Consider the following 12,992-nt stretch of genomic DNA (forward strand, 5'->3'; position numbering starts at 1 on the left):
ATTCAATGGGCTGAAGTAGGATCAAAGTAGGACCAAAGTAGTACAGGGAGCATTTTCAAAGTCGGACCGACTTGTGTCAGACCAGTTAAGACGGCTCTCATAGGGAAACATTGATTTTCAAACGTCATGCGACATGAGCTCCCAATGTCGGAGCATTTGTCGGACAAGTGTGAACCCAGCCTCAGGCCTCAACAAGTGCAGTTTCCCTTTCAAATGGTGCCAATCAGCAAAATGTCATGGGGACCATATTCCTTCTGGCTTATCGGAACTATTCCTGTTGAACTTCTAACTTTTACTTTGGAAATCAGTAACAGATCTTTAAACCCATGACCAAAAATAGGCTCCCTTTTTTGATATAATTAATATTTTAAAAATGGAAGTCACACCTTGATTCCTATATATAAAAAAAAATTGCGCTAACCCAAACAATGTGAATAAAAAATGTAATTCTAGAAGGCAGCAGTCACGTGTGAATAACACAAATACATAAGAAAAGAAAAAAACTGCGCCAACATAAGTGAAAACAATCAAGTCCCTGTAAATAAATAAAAATGTCCAATATATTGATTAAAGATTGAGACAAACAGCATCCCGGTGCACTTGAATTCTTGTCAACCACCACCACATGGACAGCAGCTTACCAGATGGTAAATTAATAACAGCAGTAAACGAAATCCAGGGCGGGATAACCCAGGGGTATGAAATCACAGCACAGGATTGGATTCCAGATCTCAGGTATGCATCAGCCAAAAGCGAAATCCACAGCGGGATGAATCCAGGATCATAGAGCCACAACGTGGATGTAATTCCTCAATAGCCGTAACATGCCGCCAATCCACACACCATATGCAATAAAGGAGACCGGATCATAGTGTAGTAACGTACAAAACGATTTAATAAAAAAGATAAAACCTACTTACACACAAAAGTGCAAATCAGGCGAGTAAAAACAAATGCCGGCCGGCATGAACAGGAGCCCTTCCTCCTAGCGTAGAACGCGGTGACGTCACTGCACGCCGTCCCAGATCCCCATTGAAAACGTCAACGTATGACGAAATGCTGTCCATGTGGTGGTGGTTGACAAGAATTCAAGTGCACCGGGGTGCTGTTTGTCCCAATCTTTAATCAATATATTGGACATTTTTATTTATTTATTTACAGGGACTTGTTTTCACTTATATTGGCGCAGTTTTTTTCTTTTCTTACACCTTGATTCCTATACATAATTCAAACTCTTCCAATCACAATCCTGCACTCGTTCCTCCAAAAACTACAATGTCTATACACAAAACTCATCTGAGGGGGGTCAAAACGTTTTAGATCATAAACACCATCTCAGCCCAAATCTAGAGGTGGGTGCAGTTATCCATACATGGCTCTCTATTTTAAGGCTTCTGTACCAACTAGAGTAGTGGACTGGATGTACCCTCATGATACTAAACTCGGAGTAGCACTCAAACAAATCCTCAACCAAGTTGACTTATGGGCTCTGTCATGGATTGATACAAAATTGCAGAAGGATAGGACCCTAAACAAAACAAATATTGACTATTGGGATCATTCTGTTTCCTCTTTAGCCATCTCCTTCTACATTAGCCCTATAATGCCAATATTTTAATAATAAAGCATTTCCCCCCAGCAATGCAAACATCTGTATTTGGAACTTGGACCAAATCTTCCCATAGACGAGTGCAATACTTAAAGTGCGGCACTTCCCATGCCACAAACTCCTATCAACTGCCTAATTGGTTACCTGCCAATAGTTTACATTGTTCTTACACCTTCCTTCTTTCAGATTCTAACTGACCACACCCCTAACACCTCTCAAAAGTCGTCTTGTACAAGAATCCCCTCCCACTCACAGTTTCGCAATTATACATTATCTTAATACAGAAGACCCACACTGACCAACTTATACAGTATATACACCTTCATTTGGAAGGTGACATTAGGATCTTAGTAGATCCAGAGGACTGCGAAAAAACGTTGATTCTTTCTCCTGCAAAGTGCAGGAGAAGAATTGCAAAATCCTTACTCATTGGTATTGATGCCCAGCTTTCTCATAATTTTTAGCCCTCTGTGCCTGACAATTGTTGCCATACCGCAGTAGTTAACATGACGATTATTATATATATATATATATATATATATATATCACACACACAGTATATAGTGGAAATGTGCTCCTATTAAACTGTTTTGAGCCTGCATCCTACACAATGATGCTAGGGTAACATGTTCTATGATAACGAATAATCCCATGACCACCTGGGTTTGTCCTTTATCCCTGGGGCAATTACATTCACTAAAAGTAAAAAAATTAAATGTCCTTGCATCGGCAAGTGTGGTTATTCCTAGGCATTGGCAAACAGATACCTTCCCCAATGGATTTTTTAGATAGGCATACAATTCACTTGATTATCTTTCAACAGTCTGAAGAATTTTAAGATTGACCTCCATTCCTTTTTCCATAGTTCTATTTATCTCCTCTCTACCCCACCCAAACCCCTCTCATTCTTTTCCCCTCTCCTTTTTTTTCTTTCTTTTCCCCTATCTATATGATTTAATTTCTATTTCATGCAAAAGTTACAGTTATATCATTAAACTACCACATTGCTCTGAGTTCTTGTTAGAATCAGTCTGATAGTAATGTTGGTATTATTGTCCTCCCCTTCCTGTGTATATTTAAAAATTCTAAAGATACATTCCACATAACTGAAAAAAAAAACGACCATTATACATCCTACATATATACAAAAGTTGAAGAAACCCATATGCAGCTCTATGAATCCCTCTCGATTCCCTACTGTGTCTGTATTAAATTGCCCGTGTTTACATATACCTGGGATATGACATACCTTTTGAATGAACCTTGATTATATGCATCATCACAAAATTAGATTACTTTTACTACTATGTTTGTATCACAAATAAAATAAAATTTTTAACATATCTTTTTGTGGGTGCCTTAAAAGTCCATGTGATATAGGTTTCTTTAACTTCTTTGTGAAGGTACATTCCCATATTACTATATTCTTTTTTGAAAACATTTTTTTTTTTGGTTTATTATTAAATTGAGATTAAAACTAAAAATCTGTAAAGTCAATTTTATGTAAACAAGATTATAAATTATGAAATTGTTGTTTTATAGTCTGGTTTGTTGTCTTTGTTTCTGTAAGTTCAATTTAAAATCTTTTGAATACAAAAAATTAAAAAAAAAAAAAGTTTTATATCGTTTTTTTTTTTTTTTTTTTTTTAAACTATATAATCTTTGCTTTAGACACATTTAAAACTTAAGAAAGGATTCCCAGAGCACAGCTGTTTTGCTAAAAAGACACTGCAGAAAAAGCAGCCTTGTTTTGCCTTGAGGCATTACTTTGTATAACTGGACTTTCAGTGCCATCTGTGTGATACCTGTTCACTTGCATTTAAGTTTGAACTCAATCGGAAAAGGACTACACTTTTTTTTTACCTAATTTTCCTTATAGTAATTGTAATTCACTTACCCAATCATAGATGTTAATGTCTACCTTCTGGTTTAGGAGCAGGGTTACAATATCAGAATATCCTCCAGTGCTGGCCAAAGACAAGGCACTTTCTCGTTCTTTTGCCAGGATATGAGGGTCAGCACCCTTCAAAAAAAAAATAAGAATTGTTGAGCATTTTGTGCAGCGGGTCTGGATTTTAAATGTATTTTTGTACAAAATATCTTCTAGGTAATTAGCATGTCAATATATTTCATTCGCTATCAATACCATATGGTGTAGTCAGATCCTCTAATGTGGTTGATATACTTGTATTTCTTTGTTTTAAAGATATACATGGTCCTTATGTATCTGTGTTCCGTTTTCTGCAACTAAGATTAAAGCACTACCCAATGTAGTAACAAAAACTGATTAACAGGGCTTATGCACTGTAGCACTAAGAACCTACCACTTGAATAATTCTCCAATATTTAGCTCTTTCTTGAGCTACTGTAAAAAAGAAAATTATGCACGGTTTGCTGCAGGTATACATTATACTACGTAACCTTAAGCTTCCTGCTCATCAAACAACTAATGCAGGATACCCTAGTGGACCGGCTTTGTGTGCATGTTTTTAATGTTGTGGATGGACTAGCAAGGTCAGGGTAGCCACAAGAATAGTCACTGTGTAAAGTTCAGAGATGGTCTCCCATACAGCAGCAGGCATTGAACTGTCTCTCTATGAAAATACTCTGGGCTGGAGTTAGCTAGCAGAACACAAGGCAAACTCTGCAGTGGACATTCATAAGGAAAGAAGTCCGCTTTCACTGAAAGTGAAAATCATCCAGGCCCTTCCTCCCATTTTGTATCTTGGGTGGCCAAATCCTTTTTTTATTTTTTCTTACATGCATATAACAAGTTCATGAGCCCTCAAAATCATTTATATTTTCAAGGGTGAAAAATGGCAGAATCGAGGTGATGATGTTGGATTTGTGTGTCCCACGTGGAACAAATGTTTATCAAAATTGAATTTTATGTTTATAAAAAGATTAAGAGCATTGAGATCCAAGATATGACTGATGCCCTCCCCTCTTTGGGTTTAGGAACTCTGAATATGTTGGAGTAAAAGTCCTACAGGAATAGGGGGCAATGACACCTTGGTTCAGAAGACCCCAGAGGACGTAATGGAGATCTGATCAGTGCTGTGACAGGAAGTTTGGAGGTGAAAAGCTGAGGTTGGGCCAGGGAACAATGCTTCATCATGTAGCCCTGGTATAACCACCTCCTGCAATCAAGCCATCTAAGATGCAAGCTCTGTGTAACAGTTAACAAACCTCCCCCAACTCTGGATAATGGAGGTGCACCTTCATGTGGAAAAAGGCTTGTCTAAGTATTTGGTGGACTTTTAGCCACCTGACCTTGCTGGTAGACTAGGAATAAAGCTAGGGAGGGTCTCAACTTGAAGGCTGCTGGAGTTGTTTCCTAACTGATAAGGAGGGAAAAAAAGTCTGTTCCTTAGGCTTCTCCTGCTGCCACCAGTAGCATCATTGATATTGGTATTGTGCAGATTCGAAGAGACGTCGTCTCGCCAAGGTCCATTCGAACCAGATGCGGGTTCTGCAGTCCAGTACTTTGGCCAAAGTGTCCTAATATTAGACCCATATGGAAGGGAGGCGTCCATAGGATTAACTGCACAAGTGATAGGATCCCTTTTTAGGATATTCAACCAGTCAGCCACAGCCTGAGGTGAGAAGGGCCCATCAGCAAGAACAGTGTTCAAAAAATGAACAGCATATCGTTTAGGTCTTTTAAAGCAAAACTTTCCCCCCTTTTAATACAATTCACATAAGTTTGCAGCTCTGCATGCTGATGTAAACTCATCCAACATGTTTTTTTGTTTGTGCACTTCCTAGTTTACCCGAAAGCAAGACTGGCATAGTCCTGGTCTGGCAGATGTCCCCTGGGAAGGCAATGTCACCAGTGCCTAAAGGGGATATTTTTCCTACCTTGTGATAGCTGAAACAAAAAAAGTGTTTTTACACACTAGCTAAATTTTTATATGGTGCATGCGTGACATAAAGCACGTGAGGTCATGCGCCTCATTTCACACATGTGCCATACAAAATTTCAGCTATCTGTTTAGAAAAAAAATAACATCAAAATAACTTTCTTTTAGATGTTATTTTTTTCCCCCTCCAGGTATATGACAATACTGACAGTTGGTTTCATTATTTTCTGTCAGCCTAACAACGATGTCTTCAAAGATTCTCAGAGACTCTTTCATGTGTTTACTTTGAACATAACATTTTACATGACTGTAGTAAAAGCCGCAGCTGAAAGGGAAAAGGAACCAGCCACACTACAGCTAAAGAGGACTCTGATGATGAAACAGAGTCTAGGTTGCAAACGTCGTCTTGCTGAAAAGCAGTCTTGGAGCCATTAGTAGAGTTTGAGCAGGGGTTACTCGAAGCAGTAAGGCAACCTAAAGCTCAGGATACAAAGCAAGGTTTTGGGTACTGATGAAGCCCAAACAGCTGATAAAAATCTACTCACAAAGTAAGTCTTCAGCGACAAGGTCATACCTGGAGATGTGCCACAGCTCTGGACCTGGAGAGTGCAGCTAACTTTTACCAATACACCTAGGTCTATAAATGTCCCAATTCAGAGTCCAGTGTTTAACCTCCCTGGCGGTCTTCCCGAGACTGACTCGGGGTTTGATTTTCCTGCTACGATCGGTAACCCCGAGTCAGTCTCGGGCTCGCCTCGCTGAATCCACAGGCACTTTTTACTTACCTTGTCCCTGGATCCAGCGATGCCACCGCGCTGTGTGAGCGAGCGGGACCTCGCTCGATTCACATAGTGCTTCCGTGTGACGCCGATCTCCGTTCCCTGCGACGTTACGACGCACGGGGACGGAGAACGGCGCCAAATTTAAAAACGTAAACAAACACTTTACATACAGTATACTGTAATCTTATAGATTACAGTACTGTATGTAAAAAAAAACACACCCCCCTTGTCCCTAGTGGTCTGTCCTGTGTCATGCATGTCATTTTATATAATAAAAACGTTTCTTTCTCCCTGCAAACTGTAGATTGTCCATAGCAACCAAAAGTGTCCCTTTATGTCAAAAATAGTTTTAGATCAGCTAAAAAACAGCGATAATAAATTATAATCACTTGCAGAATTGTGCGATAGCGATTTGTGGGGAAATTCGTCATAAAAAAAAAAAAATAATGACAGCAACAATTCTGCAACTGAGCAAATTTCAGTGATTTTAATTTGATTACATTATTGAATAATTTTTATTATAATTATATTATTATTTGTTATAATTATTTATAATTATTTATTATATTATAATTTATAATTTTGTTTTTAAAAAAATGTCATACCCGGGATGCCTATTAAACTCTGGTTTGGTCAGATTTAAGTGAGTTATTTCTAAAAATTACAGACCTACAATATAAAACGCCAAATTTCCTTGCAAATAATGGTACCGCTTTCAGCACCTTTTTTCTGACAGAATCATACCGCCAGGGAGGTTAAAGGCCATTCCTTGGTAGCCCTGCAATCATCAGTCCAGTGGGGTCCAGGTATGGCAAATCGAAGTCAAGCTAAGAAAAGGCTGACCTAGATAGCTGCATTAATTGTCCCAGCTCAGCAGCGATGAAGTCAGAAACTTGACTGAGGGAAAAAAAAAAAATGGTACCTAGCAAAAAAGGTTAGATTGCTGTGAGCTGGACAGGAAGTATATGTGTTTTATCCTTTTAGGACACTAGCAAAAAAGAAAAGAAAGGAGGCATGCTAGTTGTAGGTGGGGTTTATACAGGGCTGCCAATCCATCTGTAGGCAGCAGTCCATCAATGAATGAGAAACAAAAGGGCTTTAAAACGGTTTGTACTGTGAAGTCAAATATTCCAAAAGATCCAAATAGAATATATCAAAGACTCTAAAGTCCAATATCAGTCGATTTCTAACCGCTTACAAGGCTGCCATCTGTGCCGCTGATGTGAGCATTAATCACGTAAGGATCGCTCATATACTGCTACAGGGTGGCCCTTCTGTACAGAATCATACACACACACACACATTATAATTTATCTATCTATCCATCCATATATATATATATATATATATATATATATATATATATATATATATATATATATATATATATATATATATATATATATATATATATATATATATATATATATACTGCGCTTCCAGCAGAAGCCGATTTGCGGGTGCCAGGCACTGGATGACCGCCAGCACCCGCCAATCGTCAGGCAGAGGCAGAGACACAGAACGGAGCTCTGCCTATGTAAACAAGGCAGATCTCTGTTCTGACAGGAGGAGAAAGGGATGAATTATGTGCATTTGCAGGGAATAAAATCCATCATGTCCCTGAGTAAACTGGCTAGGCTCACAATTAACCCTTTGTTTTTCCTAGATGTTTAACTCTTTTCCCGCCAGGGCCATTAGAAGTGTCACAGTGCATATGTTTAGCACTGCTCACTGTATTAGTGTCACCAATTTCCACAAAGTGTCAAAAGTGCCAGTTAATGTCCGACTGTCTACCGCAATATTGCGGCCCCGCTATAAATCGCTGATCGCCACCATTACTGGTATAAACAAATTAAAATAAATACAATTCCAGTATATATTCATACCATAGTTTGTAGACACTATTAGCCAGATTCAGAGAGCTTTATGCCGGCGTATCAGTAGATACGCCGTCGTAACTCAATTTGCGCCGTCGTACATTTAAGTGTATTCTCAAATTGAGATACACTTAAATGTAGCCAAGATACGACTGCGGGCGCCGTCGTATCTTTGCTGACTATTTACGCCGGCCGCTAGGGGCATGTACGCTGATTTACGCCTAGAATGCGTAAATCAGCGAGATACGCCTATTCACGAACGTACGCTTGCCCGTCGCAGTAAAGATACGCCGTTTACGTAAGGCGTTTTCAGGCGTAAAGTTAGTCCAACAAAAAGCTGGCCTAGCCAATGTTAAGTATGGACATTGTTCCCGCGTCGAATTTTGTAATTTTTACGTAGTTTGCGTAAGTCGTCCGTTAATGGGGCTGGGCGTCATTTACGTTCACGTCGAAACCAATAAGTCTATGCGGCGTAATTTGGAGCATGTGCACTGGGATATGTCCACGGACGGCGCATGCGCCGTTCGTAAAAAACGGCAATCACAAAGGGTCACGATTCATTAGCATAAAACACGCCCACCTCTTCACAATTTGAATTAGGCGCGCTTAGGCCAGCACATTTACGCTACGCCGCCGTAACTTAGGACGCAAGTGCTTTGTGAATACAGCACTTGCCTCTCTAACTTACGGTGGCGTAGCGTATATGCGATACGCTACGCCTGCCTAACGTTAGGCTCACATACCTGAATCTGGCTATATAACTTTTGCGCAAACCAATCAATATACACTTATTGGAATTTTTTTACCAAAAATGTGTGGCAGAAAATGTATGAAGAAATTTGACTTTTTCTATTTTTTATTGAATGTGTTTTTAGCAGAAAGTAAAAATATATATATTTAGAATTTTCTGTTTATAGCACAAAAAATAAAAAAAATACAGGAGGTGATCAAATACCACCAAAAGAAAGCTCTATTTGTGGGAACAACATGGTATACATTTTATTTAGGTACAGCGTTTCATAACAACTCAATTATCAGTTAAACTAAAGCAGTGCTTTATCGCAAAAAATTGCCTAATTATAAGGGGGAGCAAATCTTCTGGAGGTCAAGTGGTTAAAGATGAATTCCTTCATAATGTAAATAGTTACAGAGATAAATGGTGAACACAGGTTTGTTTTCAAGTGCTCTTTCAGAATATGTAAATACTGAAGTGCACATCATTTGGGTACAGGTTGAATACATTAAGGCTGCATTCACACCTAGGCGACAAAACACCTGAAGCGCGACGCTCGATACGCTGGAGGGGCGAATTTCCATTGCTGTCTATGAGATGGTTCACATCTCACGCCGAACGCCGTACGCCTGCCACCTGAAAACAAGTCCCGGAACTTTTTTTTCAGGCGGCATTGGCGTTCGGGCATAGACAGCAATGGAAATAATTTGTGAAAAAAAAAAAGTTAAACAAATCGCGTCAAAATACGCCGCATACGCGGCGTTACAATGTGAATGCAGCCTTAGGTTGTTAAAATCCACATATAAATATAAAGCCATTCTTCAACAGCTACAAACAAAAACCCTACCATTTCCAAGAGATACCGAACAGTTTCAATTTCTCCAAAAGCAGCAGCCCACATTAGAGGAGTAAAACCTCGCTCATCTGGTCGATTTAGTAAAGTGTCATCTTGGGGCAAAAAAAAAAAAAAAAGTTTAAAAGAAACAGTAGGCTTGCCCAGACCATAGCGCACACACAGTGTTAATAATTGTGTAAAATGAGAGGAAAATACCTTTCTGTAGATATTCCTTTAGCTGAGTCAGCTCTCCCTGAGCTGCAACCTGATGTACAGATAGGGCTGGTAAAAAGGGACAAACAATCAACTCAATAATCATTTAAAACACTGATCTTTCTACTAATAAAATACTAACGCTCTGAAATTAAGTATAAGGGTCTTTTAAAAGGCTTGCATGCTCACATACATTTATTTGAACTTGCCCATGCAAGGTGTTGAAACTGTATCTAAATCCAAGAATTGCAGCTTCCCAGCACCACAGCTACTGCAATAGTTTTCTTTTCATATGCCAGTAACACACTTCCTGTCCTACAGTGACAACGCTCACTGTGTCTTTAGAGATGAAGTATTGTCACCCTAGGCTGCTCACTCCTAATTTGGACTAAAGAACACCTCCACCGCTCCCCATCTCCATACCATAGAAGGGAGGTGTTCTGTAATTCACAGACCGTGCAGAAAACAGTGTCTGAGATTTTAGGGCCAGATCCACAACCAGCGGGTGCAACTTAAATGTTCCGATTTAAGTTACACCGCCGCAAAATTTCTACCTAAGTGCCCGATCCACAAAGCACTTACCTAGAAATTTGCAGCGGTGTAACTTAAATCTGTCCGGCGCAAGGCGGGCCCAAACTAATGGGGCGAGTCCCATTTAAATAAGGCGCGCTCCCGCGCCGGACGTACTGCGCATGCTCCCGATGCTATTTTCCCGACGTGCTTTGCGTTACGTTACGTTGCGCCGAGTTTTGTGAATCGCGACGGGTAAAAAAAGAGATGCGGCGGGAGAAAAAAATAAATTTTAAAAAAATTTGACAGCGACGCGGGAAAGAAGGGTATACTTTTACATGGTGTACTAAGTTTACACTTTGTAAAAGCAGCCCTAATTTTGCGACAGCAAACTAACACTTACGGAGAAATAACGAAGGGAAAAAGCTTTGTGGATCTCCGTAAGTGCTAATTTGCATACCCGACGCTGGATTTCGACGAGAAATGCCCCCAGCGGCGGCCGCGGTACTGCATCCTAAGATCCGACAGTGTAAGTCCATTACACATGTCGGATCTTAGGGATATCTATGCAGAACTGATTCTATGAATCAGCCGCATAGATATAAACAGGGATACGACGGCGTATCAGCAGATACGCCTGCGTATCCCTTTTGTGGATCTGGCCCTTAGTGCAGAATGCACAGAATAGCACTGGAAAAATATTTTTGATTGTAGATTTACCTGCCCAGAAAGGAGCAAATAGTAGTTCAGTGTTGCGGTTTACACACCATTGAAGCATCAGCTGGAACTAAACACCTAGGAGCCTATTTGTACGAAAATTGCATAGCAATTTGCCCAGAGCAAGTACCGTATTTATTGGCTAATAACACGCACAGGCGTATAACACGCACCCTAACTTTAAGAGGGAAGTTTCAGGAAAAAAACTTTCCACAGCCCCCTGCCTATAACACGCAGGCACAGCTTACCCTCTATTTTCAGGGTAAAAAGTGAGTGTTATACGCCAATAAATACAGTACATGTACATAACAACAAATGTTATTAAGCTATGCTATACCTGTGCTGGCTCAATGTTTTCATTGGATTTAAAACATAAAATACCACATTTAGCCAAATGCAGTATTTTCCATTTTACATCATTGGAAAACTTTTGCCCGGAACAAGAAATAGTCCAATAATATAAATGTTTTCCTCATTTGCACAGAATAAATGTAAATGCACTTTTACTGGAGGACCTACCGTTTTATTTTTTATTAGACCCCCTTTGAGTATTGGTTTGCAGTTACCTATAACAGACGGTCACTAACGAGCCCTCTTCAGTATAACTATTTATGAGCCCTGGTTCACACTGGGTACGATTTGGAACGATTTGAGATGCGATTTGACATGTCAAATCGGCGGCAATTTGAATTCGCAGCAGTGTGAACCTAGGCTGAATCAGATTCACTTATTTTCTACTGCAGATTATGAAAGGAAAGAAAATCTCATTAGCTGCTATGGCAACGCTATAAATGCAGCTCAGTGTATCTAGCTACTTCTCAACATAGAAGCTCATGTAGTAGCTGTGACTTGGGTCCTGTAATCTTCCTATCTAGGATAGCAATGCAAGAGAACCAAAACGTAGAAAGATTATGATTGTAACAGGGAACAATCCTAGCTAATAACAGTCCAGAGGCAGAAAGTACAGCAAATTGCTGGTTTAAAAGATTTCTGGCTGGATGAACAGATAGTAGAATCATTTTTTATTTATTTTTTGCACTTGTACAATACATAGTTACATAGTAGGTGAGGTTAAAAAAAAATACCTAAAAAAGTCCAACCTATGAGTGTGATTATACATATAGTAATAAAATGCTTTTGGCATATTTATTAGATTAGGGCGAGTTCACATCATAGAAACGCAGTTCGGATACCTTCCAGATGTTTCTGCATGCGTGTTTGTGATGCGTTCCAGTGCGTTTTGGATGCATTTTTGATGCAGTCCAGTGCATTTTTCCCCCCTCTTTTTTTCTTAACCTTCAGGGCCAGTTCACACCACATGCAGTCCAGTGTGTTTTATTTTCTGCATCAAAAACGCATGGAAAGTAGGTTATATGATTTTCAATGGCATAGTTCACACCAGTGCTTGCAGTTCCAGAGCGTTCGAGTAAATTAAAGTAGAACATGCTTCATTTTTCCTGCACTGGACTGTATTCGAATGCTGAAAAACGTATCAAAAATGCCCTGGAACGCAAATAGATGCATCAACAATGCATTGGAACACACATGTCCTTATTTAAGGTTAAAAAAAAAAAAGGGAGGGGGGGGAAATTCACTAGACTGCATCAAAAATGCACCAAAACCCACTGGAACGCATAAAAACGCGTCAAAAATGCGCATTCAAAAAAGCATCTGGAACGCATCCGGACTGCGTTTCTATGGTGTGAACTGGCCCTAAATAATCACATGTGTGTTCCAGTGTGTTTTTGGTGAATTTAGGTAAGTTTCAGTGTGTTTTTGATGCGTTTTACACCAGCGCAGAAAAAATGCAGCATGTTCTACTTTTTTTTCTGGAACTGGAACTGCAAACACTG

General features: G+C 39.6%; 1 protein-coding gene across 2 annotated transcripts in view; it reads right to left on the reverse strand.

Annotated features, from left to right (window-relative positions):
- RFXANK (regulatory factor X associated ankyrin containing protein) overlaps positions 1-12,992 on the reverse strand; it is a 29,389-nt gene that overhangs the window by 10,835 nt on the left and 5,562 nt on the right. For both annotated transcript variants that reach the window (XM_040320722.1, XM_040320716.1), the window contains exons 4-6: positions 9,916-9,981; positions 9,712-9,812; positions 3,507-3,632 (exon numbers count right to left, since the gene is read on the reverse strand). In XM_040320722.1, coding sequence (XP_040176656.1) covers positions 3,507-3,632; positions 9,712-9,812; positions 9,916-9,981 — 293 coding nt within the window. The remainder of the gene's footprint in view (positions 1-3,506; positions 3,633-9,711; positions 9,813-9,915; positions 9,982-12,992) is intronic.

The sequence above is a fragment of the Rana temporaria genome, chromosome 1 (assembly GCF_905171775.1).
Source record: "Rana temporaria chromosome 1, aRanTem1.1, whole genome shotgun sequence".
NCBI lineage: Eukaryota > Metazoa > Chordata > Amphibia > Anura > Ranidae > Rana > Rana temporaria.